At 41.4% G+C, this 20,397-nt stretch overlaps 1 protein-coding gene across 4 annotated transcripts; it reads right to left on the bottom strand.

Annotated features, from left to right (window-relative positions):
- Window positions 1-613: 613 nt before the first annotated feature.
- Window positions 614-19,654, bottom strand: cers2a (ceramide synthase 2a). 4 transcript variants are annotated; one of them, XM_020500662.2, is made up of 12 exons: window positions 19,421-19,654; window positions 19,154-19,291; window positions 12,893-13,075; window positions 12,518-12,635; window positions 12,129-12,247; window positions 11,549-11,606; window positions 11,352-11,402; window positions 10,973-11,065; window positions 8,784-8,912; window positions 8,388-8,494; window positions 7,890-8,043; window positions 614-2,494 (listed from the first exon to the last, which is right to left on the bottom strand). In XM_020500662.2, exons 3-12 carry the CDS (start codon window positions 13,072-13,074, stop codon window positions 2,345-2,347), a joined length of 1,161 nt encoding a protein of 386 aa, XP_020356251.1. In that variant the 5' UTR covers window position 13,075; window positions 19,154-19,291; window positions 19,421-19,654; the 3' UTR covers window positions 614-2,344. The 4 variants fall into 4 exon arrangements, with proteins under 4 accessions (XP_020356251.1, XP_020356250.1, XP_020356249.1 ...); XM_020500661.2 differs by having other exon boundaries at window positions 19,440-19,654; XM_020500660.2 differs by having other exon boundaries at window positions 19,154-19,654.
- Window positions 19,655-20,397: the final 743 nt, after the last annotated feature.

Below are 20,397 nucleotides of genomic sequence, written 5' to 3'. Positions count from 1 at the left end.
AGCGCAAGAAGTATGAATGCCCTATCACTGTAAATTCTTCTTGCGCCTCGCCGAGCAGTGCAAAGCTGTTGTGAAGGTAATTGTCAAGGCAGTGCGTGTGTTTATACAGGACCTCCCGCCCCTCACCTACTGTCAACAAATCATGTCAATGCGGAGCACTATGGCGCCCTCCACATTGTTACAACATTTGAGAGGCGCACAGCAATGCGTGCCCCTTGAGTCGCCACAATTGCTTCACCTCAGACAACACTTTTGGACCAAGCATAAATTAGCACTTAAAGATTAGTGTGTCTTTTACTGCCAACAGACTCTGGGGGAATCTCAATTTCATACTCTTCACATCTCCTCTTTCCCAAAACCCATTGGATGAGAAAGCAGGAGGTCCCTGATCTTTCCTCCAATGGGTTTTGGGGAGGCGAGGAGAGAGGACCAGAGTAGTATGATATTGAGATTCTCCCATTGAGACTGCCACGGTATAATTAGCATGAGGAATGGAACACGGATGGGAGCATTCAGTCATCTACCACTTAAAAAAATACTTTTCAATGTTTGTACTTTGAACCAGGCAGCACACAAAGCGTATTCATAAAGAAATAATCATAGGAAACAACCATTTAAATCAAGAATAACCTTTATCTTATATCTTTGCAACATGTCAAAATAAAAACACTGCAGTAGGAGAAAAGCTGTTTTTTGGGAAGGGGGACCATATATGCAACATACAAGATCATTATAGGGAGTGGTCTTTACGTTGAGACGTGAAGAAGTGAATGGGAACAAAGGCCATGTTACAGCATTGTAGGTAGGTCAAGTTGCATGCCAAATGGTATACCATTTCCTATGCAGTGCACTACCTTAGACCAGGGTCAAGTAGTTGGAGAGTTTGACAAAAGGAAGGTGAAGAAATTCACAAAAAGTGCAAGATGGTAGACAGAAAATGTTTTTTTTTTTCAAGTAACAGATAGCTAAGGCACTTGCGAAACTAAAACATGCAAAACATACTTGTGTCCCGTTTTATTAAAGCTTCAATAAATTTAATGAATTGAATCAGAAGCGTTAAAAAGAAATTGAAAAGGGCTCCTTTGCACTTGTGAACATAATGAAATAAATAGGAAATTACCTGTAGTGTAATTGTAAACCCCAATCATAATCCAATTCACTCAAATACAGTATGACCTGGACGTTCATCTTTCTTTATATTGGGTCTATGCTGACCCATAAAGTACATCTTTGGACGAATGGGCAGGAAAAATACTGATTTGAATGAATTCATTCTCCTCCAGTCCGGTTGAATTAAGGGTTGGACTGGTTTTGGTAGGTTTCTGGTTGTCTGGATTAGTGTCTGGACCTCTAAAAAAAGATTAACAAAATAAAATCCGATAACTAAAAAGTTGTTTTGAAAACATTTTTAAAAAGTATTATTTAAAGCCATGTGATTCTGCTCCCCAAAGGCCATTGCATTTGGAGACCGGCATTAACGAAAACAAAATATTCACACAATGCAAACCGAACTCTCTAGATTTTCTTTAGACAGTTAAAACTTAATTAACCACCATATTCCCCCCCCCCCCCCCCCCCAAACAACATTTAAACCAAAAACATTAACACATTCCAGGTTGAATAGGAATGCCATGGCAATAATTGTAGCGACTGCTCCACTGCAATCCAATAACAAAATGGCAGGTGAAAAAAAATATATACATTTTCCATTATCACTACTGTATGCTTCAGTGGTCTGACATGGTGACTTGAACACTTTCACAGACCTGTACCAAGCTGTGGTCATTAAGAGAACCTCATCTCTCCTGGCAGTGTCAGGTGGTGGCGCGCTTATTATTTGGGACGGGAGTCAGCGTACAGAGAAGGCAGCGTTTGAACATTTGAACAGTCGAGCAGTACGCCGAGCGTTAACCAAGCATGCAAGAAAGGAATGCCCCGTGAACAACGATTCGTAATTGAGCTATCCATAACGCAGGGTGGAAAGCCGCGAGTAGGGCTAGGCACCTTATTGAATGATTAGCAATATAAGGACTAGAGGGACGGATAGAAATAAAATGGGGAATAACAGTTTGTTGCTAAGGCACAGTTTAACCATGTGTTTGGCTCTATTGCCATCTTTCCTGTACTCCCCATCCTCTCCCTCCAACTAGTGTGATCTACAGAGCAGTGAAACCCATCCAGCCCATGTAAGGAGTGTGTCCATGTGATCTTTAGCATTATTTGTGTATATATTATTCAGCGGAGTGTGTGTTTGTGGCCTTTCCACCAGCAATTCTGCCTTGCTGTAGCCTCTTGGACTAGGCCACCGTTGCAGACACATCCTCCTTGGTGTCTCTGTAACAAATCAATCCGTTTTGCTGTGGTGGTGGTTGTTGTTAAGCACCGTGTGGCCATTGCCATTCTGTACAAAGCCGTTTTTCGTTTTCTCATGGTCTTCTTCCTCCTCGTCTGAATCAGTCTCTTCCCTGTCGCTCCTCTCATCTTCAACGATATCCTGATGGGAGAGAGAGTACATTTAAATGTATAATTTAGCAGACGCTCTTATCCAGAGCGACTTACAAATCAGTGAATTTAAGTTAAGGTCGAGGATCAGACTTTTCTGGACCCCGCTTCCCGGCAACTGGGGATCCCGGGGGTTCTGCACATGTGTGGGATTCTTTACTTTGCGCACACTCTGTTCTACTCGTTTGTGTCAAATCGGAGGGCCTGTTGCCCGGACCTCTGGCAGTCTATGGGCGCCACAGGGTTCAATTCTCGGGCCGACTCTTTTCTCTGTATATATCAATGATGTCGCTCTTGCTGCTGGTGATTCTCTGATCCACCTCTATGCGTAGTCACTTTACAAATGACCTCGACTAACCTGTACCCCCGCACATTTACTCGGTACCCTCTGTGTATAGCATCGTTATTGTTGACATTTTCTTGTGTTACTTTTTGATTGTATACTTCTATTTTTTAAACTTGAGTTTATTTGGTAAATCTATTTCTTGAACTGCATTGTTGGTTAAGGTAAGGGCTTGTAAGTAAGTATTTCACGGTAAGGTCTACACCTGTTGTATTTGTGACAAATGAAATCGGATGGCAAGGAATAAGTTAGTCCTAAATAATTCAAACACAAAAAGCACTGTATTTGGGACAAGTCATTCACTAAACCCTAAACCTCAACTAAATCTTGTAATGAATTATGTGGAAATTGAGCAAGTTGAGGTGACTAAACTGCTTGGAGTAACCCTGGATTGTAAACTGTCATGGTCAAAACATACAAAAGTAGCTAAGATGGGGAGAAGTCTGTCCATAATAAAAAAGTTGCCTTCTTAACAACACTATCAACAAGGCAGGTCCTACAGGCCCTTGTTTTGTCGCACATGGACTACTGTTCAGTCGTGTGTTCAGGTGAAGATAAAGGTAAAGATGGATTTAGGAAAATTCCAATTGGCTCAGAACAGGGCAGTACGGGCTGGCAATTAAAATGTACACAAAGAGCAAACAATAATATGCATGTCAATCTCTCATGGCTCAAAATGACTTCTTCATTGACTTGTTTTTGTAAGAGGTGTTGACAAGCTGAATGTACCGAGCTGTTTGTTTAAACTACTAGCACACAGCTCGGACACCCCATGCATACCCCACGAGACATGCCACCAGAGGTCTCTTCACAACCCCCAGTTCCAGAACAGACTATAGGATGTGCACAGTACTACATGGAATTCTATTCCACATCAGGTAACTGATGTAAGCAGTAGAATCAGATTTAAAAAACATAAAAATACATATTGGAACAGCGGGGACTATGAAGAGAGACACAGGTACAGACACATTGTAATATCGTTGCATGGCGGTATTATACATTGTAGATATGTAGTGTTGTAATAAACGTTATAGGATGTACTGTTTTATGTGTGATATAAGTGTCTTAATGTGTTTGGACCCCAGGAAGAGTAAACTGCTGCCCTGGGGATCCCAAATAAATACACAACCGTGTGCTTATTCCACATGAATTATACTGTAATTTTAAAGAAGGATTAGGGAGGGGGTCCTATACACAGACAGAGAATGCAACATAATTGGAAAATGTAAAAAACTTGCAGGGCTGAGCTTGCTTTATGTGCATAGTCTAGTCCTAATTAAAAAATATACTCAGTCTGTCATCTAGTGTTTATTGATTAATTCAAGTTAATCATTTTGTATTTAAAAAGTGTAGGTAGCAGATATAAATATATAAACCAAATTTCATCCCATTCACACAAACAAATGGCCTATAAATACACAACGTTAATGCTTTGTTTAACCTGCCCAGAGGGACAGGGCGCATAGTAGGCTAGACTATGCAGATGCTGTTGTTAGTAGCCTACAGTTGATCAGACAGAATAATCTTATTGGTGTTTCCATGCAATACAGCATGCCAGGTTGCTGATGTTTAGGTGTATACTGCTACCAGGGCTCTAAATTAAACATTTTCATTGGTAACACTGGTTCTCCCAACATTAAAAAGTTGGGAGCACCAGAAAATGTTTTTTTTTTTAAAGAGCGACTGCCCCTAAAAAACAACGAATCCCTTTGAAAACGGCCTATGGCTTCGATATGAGTCAAACATTTAATCTGGTGTCAAAATTTACTACAAAGTGTAAATAGGATAATTTTGGCCATAAAGTCTTGTCCAAAACAGAGTTTGGAACCTCAGTGCGTCACAACGAGTAAATTAAGGTTGGGTTTGGATTACATTACATGGTTAGAGTTTGTTGGTCCCCAATGGTGGGGAGTATACCAATAGCTAGACCATAGACTGCTGGTTATGCATATTTTTTATAATCATTATCTCGATCGCTAGCATAGCTGACTTTAGCTAGCTAACTACCAACTAGTTAGCAAGCTAGCCTACCTCAATACAACTTGGATTTGGCTTGGAAACACGATAACATTTAAAAAGGTGGCAAATAATGAGTAGAAAAACCTTGTCATGATTTTGCCAGGTTGACTTTAGATGCAGTAAGTCTTTCGCTAACATTAGCTAGTAACAGTAATGGCATCGCTAAAGTAAAATTGTTGACATAATGTTTCCTACTAATTATTTGCATACTTTAGCAAGGTCATCATATTTCCATGCCACTATAAAATGTGTAATTTAGACAAAACATTCACATTAGCCTCCGAGGTGAGTTGCAACCCATGTCTAGGGCATAAATAAATATTGGATGCAACTATGATGTAACTAGCTAACATGTCTGACTACAACAGTGTACTAACTATCAGCAACAAACCAACCCAGGACCATCGCAAAACATGTCACAGTTGGTTGCATCGTCAGCGTCACCGGCCTGAATTTTCCAAACAAGATTACGTTATTTCTCAAGCTGTGTTTATAGTTGAGGGATGATGACAAATCATTGACCCTGATTTTCTGTTAGATAAAGTGCAGTTGGGTGCTAGACTGATCCCCTGGTCATGAACGGATGCCAGGACCTACCAGAAAGGCGCAAAGGTGGGTATCATGTCCAGCAATGTGATTGCAATGGTTTAACTACCTAGAAAAATCATTCCATTCACTGTTCACTTGCTATTTTCACAACTTGTCAGGCAAGATCTCAGAATAAAAGTGTAATGCGACAAAGTACCCTTGTTACACCTCCTCTGTCGCCAGTCTCCCTTGACTCTTATGAAAAGGACACGCCATCATGAGGCCTCTGATAGTGACCCGAGTTACTGCCCTATGGGTCAGATATTTTGACCTAGCTGGGCTAGAAACAATCCGTTTTTGCTGTAGTAATGGTGCAGCCATGACAATTGAATCTTTATACTCTTGTTTCTCTAGGGCACTCAGAAACAACAGTACTAAGCGAAGCCTTATCACAATAATTATTATCTGGGAGATGTTTTTCCTCGTCGCACAGTGGTCCTAAAATAAAACTTGTGGTCGCACAGCAAAATTTTGGTCACACTTTAGAGACACTCGCAAGACATTTACGTAAGAGTTGTTGCTTGTGTTTGTTGGGAGTGATGCGTTATCACGCTTGCTAAATAAATACCGAAGTGTACAATGCCTTGAGCATTGTGCCTGGGCCGTGCAACTTGCGATTTCCGTTAATCTGATTGGTCAAAACACGCAAAGAGCCTGCAGCAGCACTCCGATGTGAAGAACAGAGAAATTGTGCACGAGTTGACAAAAAAAACAAAAACACTTTGCATTGATATTTGAAACGAAATCATGTTCCGTGGCAAATGCCACGTTTTCAGGCGGCTCTGGATAGGAGTGGAACAAAAAGGTAGGTGCTCGTGCATTGATAAGCACACCAAAGACGCCATTAACGATTAGTAAAATAAAGACGGCCCTTCAACAAGCCTATTTCACACCAGATAGCCTGCTGAATTTGCAAGATACATTTCATTTCAGCACAAAGGAAAGTGTTGCACTGACTCGCCAATGGATCGATGTGTCAGCATTCTCTCAATGAAGAGTTTTGTCTTCGACTAGACACGTGCGACATGCCTGCTAGTAAAAATTAAGCACCGAAATAGCAAACATAGAACAGATCTACCGCTTCTTAGACTTGCTTTCAATGAGAATGGCAGATCTATAACACACATTACACATTATGTGAATTTGGTCGGGTCACCCAAAAAGCTACAAAAAGCTGCGACTAAGTCTTACACAAGTTTAACTGTGCTTGAAGTTTCAAATGGACTCTGTCATTCCTAAATGTGTAATGTGACAGGTATTTTAACAAAAAAAAAAAAAAAAACATTGACTAATAAAATATTTAAATCAGTCGTCCTCAAATATAGGAGATGATGACGCAATCTTTCTGAGAGTTAGCCTGCCCGGGAGTAGGTTCGTTCTGAAGGATTTGTTTCCATAGAAATGTATCTGGTACCAGTTATCCCGAGTCAAACTCAGAATTTACCAAAGTTACCAAGCTAACTCCTCAAACCACGTACGTAGTATAGGGCTCTGGACTAGGCTCAATCCGTGTCCAGGAAACCGCCCTATTTGTATTTATTATGGATCCAGCAGCTACTCTTCCTGGGGTCCAGCAAAATTAAGGCAGTTTATACCATTTTAAAAACATTACAATACATTCACAGATTTCACAACACACTGTGTGCCCTCAGGGCCCTAATCCACCACTACCATATATCAACAGTACTAAATCCATGTGTATGTATAGTGTGTATGTTATCGTGTGTGTGTATGCCAATGTTTGTGTTGCTTCACAGTCCCCGCTGTTCCATAAGGTGTTTTTTAAATCTTATTTTACTGCTTGCCTCAGTTACTTGAATTGGAATAGAGTTCCATGTAGTCATGGCTCTATGTAGTACTGTGTGCCTCCCATAGGACCTGGGGACTGTGAAGAGACCTCGTGGCATGTCTTGTGGGGTATGCATGGGTGTCCGAGCTGTGTGCCAGTAATTTAGACAGACAGCTCAGTGCATTCAACATGTCAATACCTCTCATAAATACAAGTAGTGATGAAGTCAATCCATCCACTTTGAGCCAGGAGAGATTGACATGCATATTATTAATATTAGCTCTCTGTGTACATCCAAGGGCCAGCCGTGCTGCGCTGTTCTGAGGCAATTGCAATTTTCCTAAGTCCTTTTCTGTGGCACCTGTCCACATGACTGAACAGTCAAGGTGTAACAAAACAAGGCAGGTCCTACAGGCCCTAGTTGATAGTGTTGTTAAGGCTGCAGAGCATCGCTTTATTATAGACAGACGACTTCTCCCCATCTTAGCTACTACTGCATCAATATGTTTTGACCATGACAGTTTTACAATCCAGGGTTACTCCAAGCAGTTTAGTCATCTCAACTTGCTCAATTTCCACATGATTTATTACAAGATTTAGTTGAGGTTTAGGGTTTAGTGAGTGTTTAGGCTTGTGAATACGTACGTTTCCAGGCAGAAACTTGATGGCCATGCGCAGGATGAGGACAGCCCAGAAGATGTGCAGACACTGCAGCACTAACAACAGCCCGTTGAAAAAGTAGAATCCAAAGAAAGGGGGATAGATGGTCAATGGGTACACCCACGTAGTATGTAGGATCCTGGGGTTAAGAAAGACAGATCCAGTCAATAGAGATCTGCATGAGCAAGTCAAAAGCATTTTGGCAAAGACTTAAGTAAATCACTAGAATGCATTGCATCCTGTACAATTGATAATTGAAAAAAAATGCCAGAAAATAATACTTTACACTAAAGTTATGGGTGCTTTAGACATACGGAGGCAGTTTCCCCAGACACATATTCAGCCTACTGCTGGACTACAAAGCAAGCGCAACGGAAAAGCTCAGTTGAAAATGCTTTTTAATCCAGGTTTAGGCATAATGCATGTCCGGGAAACCCTCCCCTAGGATACAGAGAAGTGTCATCCAAGATCTGAGCATCTTACCAGAAAGGGAGTATGACGAGGCGGGTAAGGATGAACACAGCTGCAAACAGAATGAAGATGTAGTTGCAGGTCTTTCTCCATTCTGCATAGTTGAACATCTTTGCTGACTAAAATGAACAGCAGAAAGGGAGGGGGGGGGGGTGAGTTAAGTATTCAGTTGCCGCTTCCTATATTCTCCTCTGGATGGCAGGCTCAACACTATGACCAGTTCTGTGAGAGTAGACATTATGTGAGCACCATTTATGACTATAATACAATTGTAATGGCCTTGACTGTCCATATAGTAATAACATTCCTCTATACTTATTATGGAATGGATATCGTTTCTTTAGGTTTGTAATGGTGACATTGTATTGTAGGAGTAATAAGATTGGGTATGGGGGGGGGGGGCTGTACCTCCAGTAGGTAGTCTGAGGCATCGTGCACCAGCATGATCAAAGTCCCGGCACGGATGTAGTTGACCAACCAAGAAAAACTGATCAGCAGAATAGTGGCCACATGGTGAACAATCTGCTCCTTAAAATCCTGGAAGAGAGAAAGGGGGAGTTTGTCAGTTACGCAAATGTTGTGTTTACTTTGTGCACTGAACATCAGCTTGAGTCAGTCAATAACAGGAGGGGGGGGTAGTTGTTCACTTTAAAATCTTGCTGAAATGTGTTCTAGTTCTGATGGATATGGCATCAGGGACATGACATTCCTCACTCGCATCTCTGATTATCAAGTTTATTTTGGATGCGTTGTTCTGAACGAGAGTTGTTTTAAATTAGAGCTTTAACACCGCTGAATATCAGCAAAACGTTCATAGCTTCAAATGTCTGTAGGGACACCTCTAAGCTACTGTTACAGACGCCTGGTTTCACCACTTATTGATTAATGACGGCGTAAGAGTGCGTGCATACCGATTCATCCAGTACTCACAAATGAGTGACAGGTGTCAGGTTCATTGACCCAGGTTTATTCTATAAAAACTGTCGCAAAAAAAAACAACAGCAAAAAAACATTGCGACATGTATAATGGAAACGCCATCTATAGGAGAAATGTTCTAAAGATCGACAAAATGTTACTGTTCAACGGGTGGATTACCGTTTGGTCTAACTTTCTTTGTGACAAATGATGGAAACTGTGTTTTTCAAATAAATGAGGATTGCCAAATACCTTAAGGTAGGCCTACAAGTGACATCTATAAAGCTCCACTCCACATTTAATTCTAAATGCCTACTGTTGTCAACAACAACAAAAATTCAAACTACAAAACTCAAGTCAGGACAAGGATTGTCTTTGACTTTCAAGAATGCCTGTATCGCTTCACCTTGCTTTTCTAGTTGGCTGGAAGCAAGTTCCACCAGCCAATTATTTCAGATCTAAAAAGGAGTGCAAGTTTCACCATGGCATTGGTTGTTGGTATGTTGGCACATGATAATTATTTGAATATGGCAAATTGCATTCTAACAATGCTGGCTTTTGCGGGCTACCTGAGACATTAAACAGTTGGGGGAAGGGCATACAGACTGTCGCCAATTTATTAAAGTGCAATTTGCCTAAATTGATCATGGAAACTCTTAAACCACTTAGTTTTTAATTCAACCATTTTTTTTGTTGGTGGGGCTGTGACATGACATCCAGCTGTTTTTATTGACACAAGAGACGGTTCAATGGAAACGCACCGTAGCAGGCAATTGTAGAATGTATTTTCTATGAAACCTTTTCAAATGTCGACAACAACAAAAAATCCCTGGACAACTTACTGGAAACATAGCTAATGCGTGCATGTATCCATGTGTACTTTTCCTACTTACAACTGAACTAAAGCGTCACCCTAGCCATAAGCTTGAGGCGGGCACGAAAACTAACAAGTCCAATTTGGAGTTCCACAGCAATTATAGCTAACGTAACGACACAAATGTTCTGCCAACCAAGTCTCTAAAAGCATTGTTTTTGGATCAGCCCTATTCATTCCTTGTGTCTGTCAAATCAACCGACAAACAGGACTGGATTTTAGTCTTGTCTGCTGACTGTTTGAAGAGTTGCCACTTTCCATTTGGGCTCACCAGCTGGAAAATAAATACAGCTGGAGAACATGGTCAATCACTCTCCACTGCGATACCTTTCCACAATATGCCGGTCACACATTAACCCACAAATGCCCGAGACCAGCATCTCAAAACTCGGTCCTCGGGAGACCCAAATAGGGGGGGGGGGGGGGGGGAAATCTAACACTACATAGACGATTCAAAGCTTAATGACTAGTTGATTATTTGAATCAGCTGTGTAGTGCTAGGGGCAAAAAAAAATATATGTGCACAGAGTTTGAGAAACCCTGTCCTAGACACACACCCCTCCCTGCCTGAGACATGCACACAACAGGGAAGAGAAATTGCTTGCAACTGAAACTACAATCATTTTTGTGGTGAACCAAAGGTCATATAATTTAGTTGTGATACCCAAACTGACATCTGCCGAGATGTGGTTAGCTCTGTCGCTTATCTCTCTCTCTGGCCTCCGCACAAAGATAAGGTCTATCCAGTTGCCATTCTAATGGTACGCATGTAAAATTGTCATTGTTTCTGAATTTGGCTCCACTTACTTTACGCTTGACATCCGTTGCCACACTGAAGAGCAGCGATATGTAGAATCCCAGCTCGATCATGTAGTACCAGTACTGAGAAGGCAGCAGTGGCTGTAAGAGGGAAGAACAAACATTTGATCTAAAAAAATATATATATTCTATTTAGCAGATACTTCTATCCAAAGCAACTTAAAGTAGTGCATGCAAACATTTGTGACATTTATAAAAAAGGTGTCTAGAAATGCCAAGCTGTAATCATGTACTGGAAACCTTCATGTTTTCATGTTTGGGATTGTCCCGAAATGTGTCAGACACAGACTTTGTAAAGATTTGTAGACCAACTAAACATTTAAAACCAACTGCGATTTAGAGACCGACAGTCTTACAGTGTACATACCAGCGTGGGGAAGCCATTCCACATCTCCTCCATGTCATAGAACCATGGCTTCTGGGGAGAGATTCACATAGGTGAGGATTTCAGTCTCAAACCAAAACACAAAGCACAAAATGGCACACGCCAGAACAAAAGGTACAAAAACAGAGGCAAAGCATTGCTAGAGAAAATATATACCGACGGTAAATCACGGTACTCACGTCAATTAGGGCACACAGGCCAGCAATGAAAGCAAGAAGGTAAAAGGTAAATCTCCAACTGTAAGAGAACGCACAGAAACCCCATATGAACAGAACACAATTTCACACAGCTTACAACATTGTTACATATACACACACACACACACACAACTGAGACACAATACAAACGAGGGCTCCTTCAAAGACAAAGTAAAGCATAAGCTACAGCCACCTGTAAAACTATAGGTGGTTGTAGTTTGAGCAGGTGAATATGAAAATACAGGCAGATCACAATAATCTTTTACAGAAGGCACACTAACATGTTGCACAGTAGAAATATGCCCACGTCGGAAATAAAGGATTGTTTTGACATTCATTAATTACGTGTCGGCAGGTGCAAGTTCCATTCAACCATGTTCACCTGCTCCTAACTGCTGTTGCTAACAGCCCTGCTACTATTCATTTCAGTTCGCAGTACTCTACTTTCTTTGCTTAAGACAATTTATTTCAACCATATTCAATACAGAAATGAGTGTAGCCTACATCTCGGATTGTAAAAGCACAAAAGTATTGTGGGTTTCCACTTGGCTGCTGTGGGTACCTGGCTTCCCGGAACTTCTTGATCTGGCTGGGCCGTTCCTGGTTCCTCCGCCGCCGGAACCACCTCTGGACCTGCCGCACCGAGCAACCTGACTGCTTAGTTAACTCCTCCACTGAACTCTGACAGAGAGAGACAGGGGTTATAAGGGCAATATAGCGCTAATGTATCTTTAATTGTATTACTGTAAAATGTGTTGCGATTTTAAATAATGGTTGATTTAATGTAGCAATTGTGCAGGGATTTGACTTAGGAGTTGTGTGAACTACTGAACTGAGTGGTCACTTGGATTTGGTCAATGGAATTGTATGGTAGTTTCCTACATGGAGGATTAGGGAAGGAGTTGACGTTAAACAACGTTATGTAGCATTATAGCGATGCTGTCCAATTACCTGTGAGGGGAACTTCGATGCATTGCAGAAATAAAATTCCAGTGTGGTGTTGGGAGCAGTTCTGACACGAGGTTTCTCCCTCACTCTAAGTAAAGAGGCGAGTTTAACGGCCACGGTCCTGGATAGTCATAGAGGAGGCAAAGGAGGAGAGGAAATTGTGGTTAGGGACTGTAAATCAGGTCTGGTTGTTGTTGTTGCAGTGAACACAAGTCAACAAGGCTAGATGAACAAGCAAATGAGCAATACAGGTTAAAAAAACAACAGCAGCAAGCTAATGAAACATAGCGAGGCCACTGCAATGTGAAGAGAGGGAGGTATTGGTTTTGTCCTCAACATTTCGGGATGCACATATCGTCTTGGGCCTGGAGTACTGACCTCTCAAATATCTGTCGGATAATCAGGAAGCATACTGCAATAGGGAAGATGACCCAGAGATCACTTCCTTTAGCGAAGACTAGGCCATCCCGGTCCTTGAGGTCGGCCCAACCCAGGCCCGCAGGGAACCACAGCCGGTCCTGCCAGACCCAGTCACTGAGCTCCCTGAGCCAGGTCAACATTCTGAGAAAAAAGAAGAGAGATATAAACATGTAAGAAACATTCAGACAAATGGGGTGAAGGCCAAAGCCTTGTACAGTCTGACAGGACATTTCTTTGGTAGATCCCATACCAAAATGAAAATGTCAAATTATTCAATGAAAGAAACGCTGCCGCAAATATTTGTAGGGAAAGTACTATTGCGTTTGAAGTTGCACTATGTAGATATCGCTCTGCCATTTACTGGTTGCTAAAATTCTAATACTTCACCTCATTTCAGTTTATGTGACACAATAAGGTAGTATAGAGAATGATTGTACCACTGTGAAATATATTTTCCATAACCAAAAATATTGTTGTTTCAGCGGTTGTACAAAACTGAAAGTAAAAAGACAAAGACAAAACTTAAGAACTGGAACTATAGAAGTAGCTCACATAGAACAGATCTACAGCTTCTTAGACTTGCTTTCAAGTAGAATGATTTCACATCTCAATATGAACTTGGCCGGGTTGGCGAAAAAATGACATATTGCTACTTTAAATTGAGGAGGTTAAATATCATTAGACAATAGGTCAAAGAGGACTACTATTTGCATCCATAATTTGTATGTGACTATTTGTGATGCGATTATTATGCCATGTTGATCTTGGTGTGCAGGTGCGTCCATCCAGATTTACATAGCCATGAAAACATGAGCATCAACACATCCAACAATGCAATGGCCTGGTGTGTAAGAACTTCAAACACAAAGAAGAATATATAGTTGCTTCAAACACCTACAGCAGGACTTCCTGACATTCCCCAGATGAATCCATTAGCTAGCTGAATTACAAGCTTTGACAGTGCAGAGCAGCTCTTGTGGCAGAGATGCAGCCATTGATACTAGTTGAGTGGGCAACATGCAGTGTAGGCTTAATTACAACACAGGCAATGAGATCTGCTGTGAAAGGCTCTCAGAGCCACTACGACATCACTGCTACTCATTACTGGCAGGTTTTGAATGCGTTTTCTTTAGTCACCTGTGGACGCTAGTTTTGTTAGAGACGGCATGTGAACAAGAAGGCCTGATTCTCAATTTACTGAAGCACCTTTGTATTTTTCACTTACGATGACAGTTCTTGGTACTAAAGGGTTAAAGAGTATTCGCATAGGGAAGCCTCAGTGCCAGCTATACTAGAGATACTTCAAACAAACCAGTCACTGTGTGACAGCACCGCTCTTTGCGGCCCGCAAATAATTAAACATGTTCAATGTGGTTTAAATAATGAAAAAACAGTGTTGGAGAAGTGAAAGTGCAATATGTGCAACGTTTAAGTTCCTTGCTCAGAACATGAGAACATACGAAAGCTGGTGGTCCCTTTTAACATGAGTTTTCAATATTCCCAGTTAAGAAGTTTTAGGTTGTAGATATTATAGGAGTATTTATCTCTATACTATTTGTATTTCATATACCTTTGACTATTGGATATTCTTATAGGCACTATAGTATTGCCAGCCTAATCTCGGAAGTGACAATTTCCCGAGTTAATATTGCCTGCTAACATGCATTTATTTTAACTAAATATGCAGGTTTAAAAAAAATAGACTTGTGTATTGATTTTAAGAAAGACATTGATGTTTATGGGTAGGTACATTGGTGCAACGATTGTGCAATTTTTCACGAATGCGCTTTTGTTAAATCATCACCCGTTTGGTGAAGTAGGCTGTGATTAACAGGCACCACATTGATTATATGCAACGCAGGACAAGCTTGTTAAACTAGTAATATCAAACATGTGTAGTTAACTAGTGATTATGTGAAGACTGATTGTTTTTTTACAAGTTTAATGCTAGCTAGCAACTTACCTTTCCTCCTTGCTGCACTCGCGTAACAGGTGGTCAGCCTGCCACGTAGTCTCCCCGTGGATTGCAATGTAATCGGCCATAATTGGCATTTAAAAAATGCTGATTACCGATTGTTTTGAATAATAAAAAAATCGGCCATGCCGATTAAATCGGCCAACCTCTATTTAGGAGTACACCACATCAGTCACTGGCTGTGTATCGATGACGTCGTCCCCACAGTGACCTTGCATACATACCTAGGGATGCACGATATATGAGTGAGAATATCAGAATCGGCCGATATCAGGCATTGGCCCGATGTCTAGTTTAACGTTGATGTGCAAAACAGATGTCAAAGCTGACGTGCATACCTATATAACACACCTAGATGACGTAATGACACCACACAAAATACTGCGCTACACGTGCAACACAGCATTCCTAACCTAGCCCACAAGGTCTGCGGTGTGGATCGATTTTGACGTTTCAAAGGAAGATAACAAAAAGGCCTTATGCAACATTTGTGCTGCTATTATTTCCCGAGGGGAGAAAGTGATCTTTCAATACCACAAACCTAATTACTAATTTGAAAGTGCATTACACCCAGACGTTCAGCTACTACTTAGAACAAAAGCAGAAAAAAAACTAAGTGCACACTTCCAACAACTAAACAAGTTCAAGTCGAGCAGTCATTTGAAAGAGTAAAATTTTGTATATTTTTTTTATCCCGTTTTCTCCCCAATTTCGTGGTATTTAGTAGCTACTATCTTGTCTCATCGCTACAACTCCCGTACGGGCTCGGGAGAGACGAAGGTTGAAAGTCATGCGTCCTCCGATACACAACCCAACCAAGCCGCACTGCTTCTTAACACAGCGCGCATCCAACCCAGAAGCCAGCCGCACCAATGTGTCGAAGGGAACACCGTGCACCTGGCAACCTTGGTTAGCGCGCACTGCGCCCGGCCCGCCACAGGAGTCGCTGGTGCGCGATGAGACAAGGACATCCCTACCTGCCAACCCCTCCCTAACCCAGGCGACGCTAGGCCAATTGTGCGTCGCCCCATGGACCTCCCAGTCACGGCCAGCTGCGACAGAGCCTGGACTCGAACCCAGAGTCTCTGGTGGCACAGCTAGCACTGAGATGCAGAGCCTTAGACCACTGCACCACCCGGGAGGCCGGAACAGCACTTTTTACAAGATGGAGAGCCGCTGGAACAAAAATTTGTGCTTAAAAACATGAACACAACTGACTCGAGAAATAAACTTATCAACTGCGTCTGCAGCAGACGTGATACCCTCTGTCATGGCATTGAAACGCCTGCTCAACAAAACTGGAGATAAACCGTGGGGTTAAAACTTGCAAAAGTACTCTACTAGATGCCGTGAACAAGCAATTTAGTGGCATTCTCTCTGAGCCTCTTTACTGTGTTGCCACCATGCTAGATGCTAGGTACAAGGACCGCTACTTTGATGCAGACAACAAACAGGGTTTACGTGAAATGTTAGCCAGAGCTGGACAAGATAAAACAGACACCGTGACATTGCGCACCGAAGAAGAGGACCCACGACAAGAGGTCACGGACGGACAGGGCTGAAACTTCACCGATGAAATCATGGTTGAGAATGAAATTACTGAACAAATGAACAACGAAACAGCAAGTAAGTGAAAGACATAGGTTTTGTAATGGGGACATGCACTACTGTTCAAAAGTGTGGGGGTCACTTAGAAATGTCCTCGTTTTTTTAAACAAAAGCACATTTTTTGTCCATCAAATTGATCAGAAATACAGTGTAGACTTGCTGTTAATGTTGTAAATTACTATTGTAGCTGGAAACAGCAGATTTTTAATGAAAAATCAGAGGCCCATTATCAGCAACCATTACTTCTGTGTTCGAATGACACGTTACGTTAGCTAATTCAAGTTTATTATTTTAAAAGGCTAACTGTTAGCACAGTTGAAAACTGTTGTTCTGATTAAAGAAGTAATAAAACTGGCCTTCCTCAAACTAGTTGAGGCTCTGACTTAGAATACGTGGACAACTACAAATACCTAGGTGTCTGGTTAGATTGTAAACTCTCCTTCCAGACTCACATTAAGCAGCTCCAATACAAAATTAAATCTAGAATCGGCTTCCTATATCGCAACAAAGCATCCTTCACTCATGCTGCCAAACATACCCTCGTAAAACTGACCATCCTACCGATCCTTGACTTCGGTGATGTCATCTATAAAATAGCCTCCAACACTCTACTCAACAAACTGGATGCAGTCTATCACAGTGCCATCCGTTATGTCACCAAAGCCCCATACAATACCCTCCATTGTGACCTGTACGCTCTCGTTGGTTGGCCCTCGCTTCATACTCGTCACCAAACCCACTGGCTCCAGGTCATCTACAAGTCTCTGCTAGGTAAAGCCCCGCCTTATCTCAGCTCACTGGCCACCATAGCAGCACCCACTTGTAGCACGCGCTCCAGCAGGTATATCTCACTGGTCAGCCCCAAAGCCAATTCCTCCTTTGGTCGTCTTTCCTTCCAGTTCTTCCAGTGCTGCCAATGACTGGAACGAACTGCAAAAATCTCTGAAGCTGGAGACTCATATCTCCCTCACTAGCTTTAAGTACCAGCTGTCAGAGCAGCTCATAGATCACTGCACCTGTACATAGATGGGCTGTTTACAGATGAGCTATCTACCTACCTCATTCCCATACTGTATTTATTTATCTTGCTCCTTTGCACCCCAGTATCTCTACTTGCACATTCATCTTCTGCACATCTACCATTCCAGTGTTTAATTGCTGTATTGTAATTACTTCGCCACCATGGCATATTTATTGCCTTAACTCCTTTATCTTACCTCATTTGCACTCACTGTATATAGACTTTTGTTTTCTTTGTTCTACTGTATTATTGACTGTATGTTTGTTTATTCCATGTGTAACTCTGTTTTGTTGTATTGTGTCGAATTGCTATGCTTTATCTTGACCAGGTCGCAGTTGCAAATGAGAACTTGTTCTCAACTAGCCTACCTGGTTAAATAAAGGTGAAATAAAATGTTTAAAAAAACAAAAACTGGAGCATCAGCATTTGTGGGTTCGATTACAGGCTCAAAATGGCCAAAACAAAGCACTTTCTTCTGAAACTCGTCAGTCTATTCTTGTTCTGAGAAATTAAGGCTATTCCATGCGAGAAATTGCCAAGAAACTGGAAGATCTCGTACAGCACTGTGTACTACTCCCTTCGCAGAACAGCGCAAACTGGCCCTAACCAGAATAGAAAGAGGAGTGGGAGGCCCCAGTGCAGAACTGAGCAAGAGGACAAGTACATTAGAGGGTCTAGTTTGAGAAACAGACACCTCACAAGTTCTCAACAGGCAGCTTCATTAAATAATACCCGCAAAACACCAGTCTCAACTTCAACAGTGAAGAGGCGACTCCTGTTGTATTAAGCATGCATGTGACAAATAAAATTTTAGTTGGATTTGAAGTTAGTTAGGTAGCCTAGGAAAACAAAAAATAAAAGCATGTACTGTATGACAGTGATTTTACCCACGCACTGCTACTGCTTGTTATAAAGACAAAATGACACATTTGTTCACAAAAAAACATTATTTTCACATATTATTGTTATTTAACACGGTAAATCATAAGAATTAGTGGTTTGTGTGGAACGCCGCACAATCACATCCATCTCAACAAGATTTCCGTAAACTTTCTCTGGGGGTGTGGAACTTTTTACGTTTCATCATCAGTAATGTTAGGCTATTTACTCCGAAACCATGAACGCTCAAACGAAGGACATCCAAAACATTAGTTTAGACGCCTTCTTGTTTCCAATCGGTGTTATTGTGCGATTGTTCATGGTTTTGTTTCAAACCATGACCTTCATGTATTGCCGTATTCCTAAACAAACGTCATCACCGTGAGATCAGACAAGATCAACCTACACCTATTCGGGGAAACTTGAATTGATTGGAGTTTCGGTCGTCATTCTGAATAGTTTGTGAAAACGTTCAAATATGTGTGTTGCACAAGCCGGATCCAGTTGGACCAGATCTCTGATTTCACTTATTAATTTAGCCTACATCCGCTTTGCTCCGCTTGAGGATGGGTGAATATAGGCGCATCTTCCGTGACCACTAGCTATCCAAGGTTGAGTGAATCTGTAAATACTAAACAAGGCGAAGTGATAACATTGCCTGTTTTGAAATGTCAATTGTAAACAGAAACAAAAACCGGTATCACATCTAATTAAATATAACGGTGGGCAAATTTACCTTCTGATCTTACACACAGGTAGGCCTGTTCACCGCGCGGTGTGAAAAGCTGGAAACTCCTACCGTCCCTGGAATATTGAAGAGTTCTGTATGTCCCCTTGTAGAATAATCACTTCTGCTCTATACCGAAGACGCCACCTGAGAGAATCCAGTATGTTGATGAAAATGGGCTGCAGTCTGATTTGAATATTATTATCCGGCCTCTCGATCTCCACCAATTCTCTGCATTTTCGATAGAAATGTAATACTTCCCCTTGTAGCACTTACCCCCGTCTGAAAGACTTACTTTTCGTTGGGATGAGGGCCCGCATATAACACAACCAGCAATTTTACTTTTCCGTTTGCTCAGAGCAATATGACAAATGTTTGCCGGGAATAGGCGTCTGTTATCCCGGTTTCTTAGTTGCCCAAACCGAATGGAAGTAGAAGATGGTAGAGTGGGAGGGGATCAAACTGTTAAGTGACGTTTTACGCCGTGTGAAAAGGCTCCGGCGTGTTGGAACCAATGTGTATAAACCCTGTATAATCCCTGGATGACTGTTTTGAAGCTACCCGCAGCCATCTTGGTACTCCTCCTTTGTAAACATTTATATTTTGGAAGCTATTATAGAAATGCATTTATTAATGTCTACATTCGTTTTTCACACGTTCATTTTATTACAGACATCTTAATGCATACTTTTACATTATATGTGAGCTAAACATAAAAATACAAATTAAGATAATTTTTTAAATTTTAAATCGTTTAAGGGCCAATCAGCAGTTGAAACAAGAACAAATTGTTTCCCTGCCACTGTTTAAGTAAAAGGCTGAGGGATGCGGCTGGAGAAATCGAATCATTCTGAAATTCATAGACAGAGCTATGGATGCAAGGTCTATGGACCCATGATGTTACTGTTACTGTTCCATTAATTCCTATAGAGAACAGGAATGAATGGAATTCTACAGTATTTCAATTAAATGTTTCAAGGTCATAATTACATGTATTTAAGTATTTGCGTTGTAGTGGGGACAGTACATTTTTTATTGAACCTTTATTTTACTAAGCAAGTCAATTAAGAACAAATTCTTATTTACAATGACAGCCTGCCTACCAAGAGGCAAAAGGCCTCCTGCGGGGACGGGGGATGGGATTCAAAATAAAAATGTAAGACAAAACACACATCATGACAAGAGACACACCACAACACTACATAAAGAGAGACCTAAGACAACACACCATGGCAGCAACACACGTCAACATA

This window comes from Oncorhynchus kisutch, linkage group LG14 (genome assembly GCF_002021735.2).
Source record: "Oncorhynchus kisutch isolate 150728-3 linkage group LG14, Okis_V2, whole genome shotgun sequence".
NCBI classification, from domain to species: Eukaryota; Metazoa; Chordata; class Actinopteri; order Salmoniformes; family Salmonidae; genus Oncorhynchus; species Oncorhynchus kisutch.
This window is presented reverse-complemented; position numbering and strand designations above follow the sequence as displayed.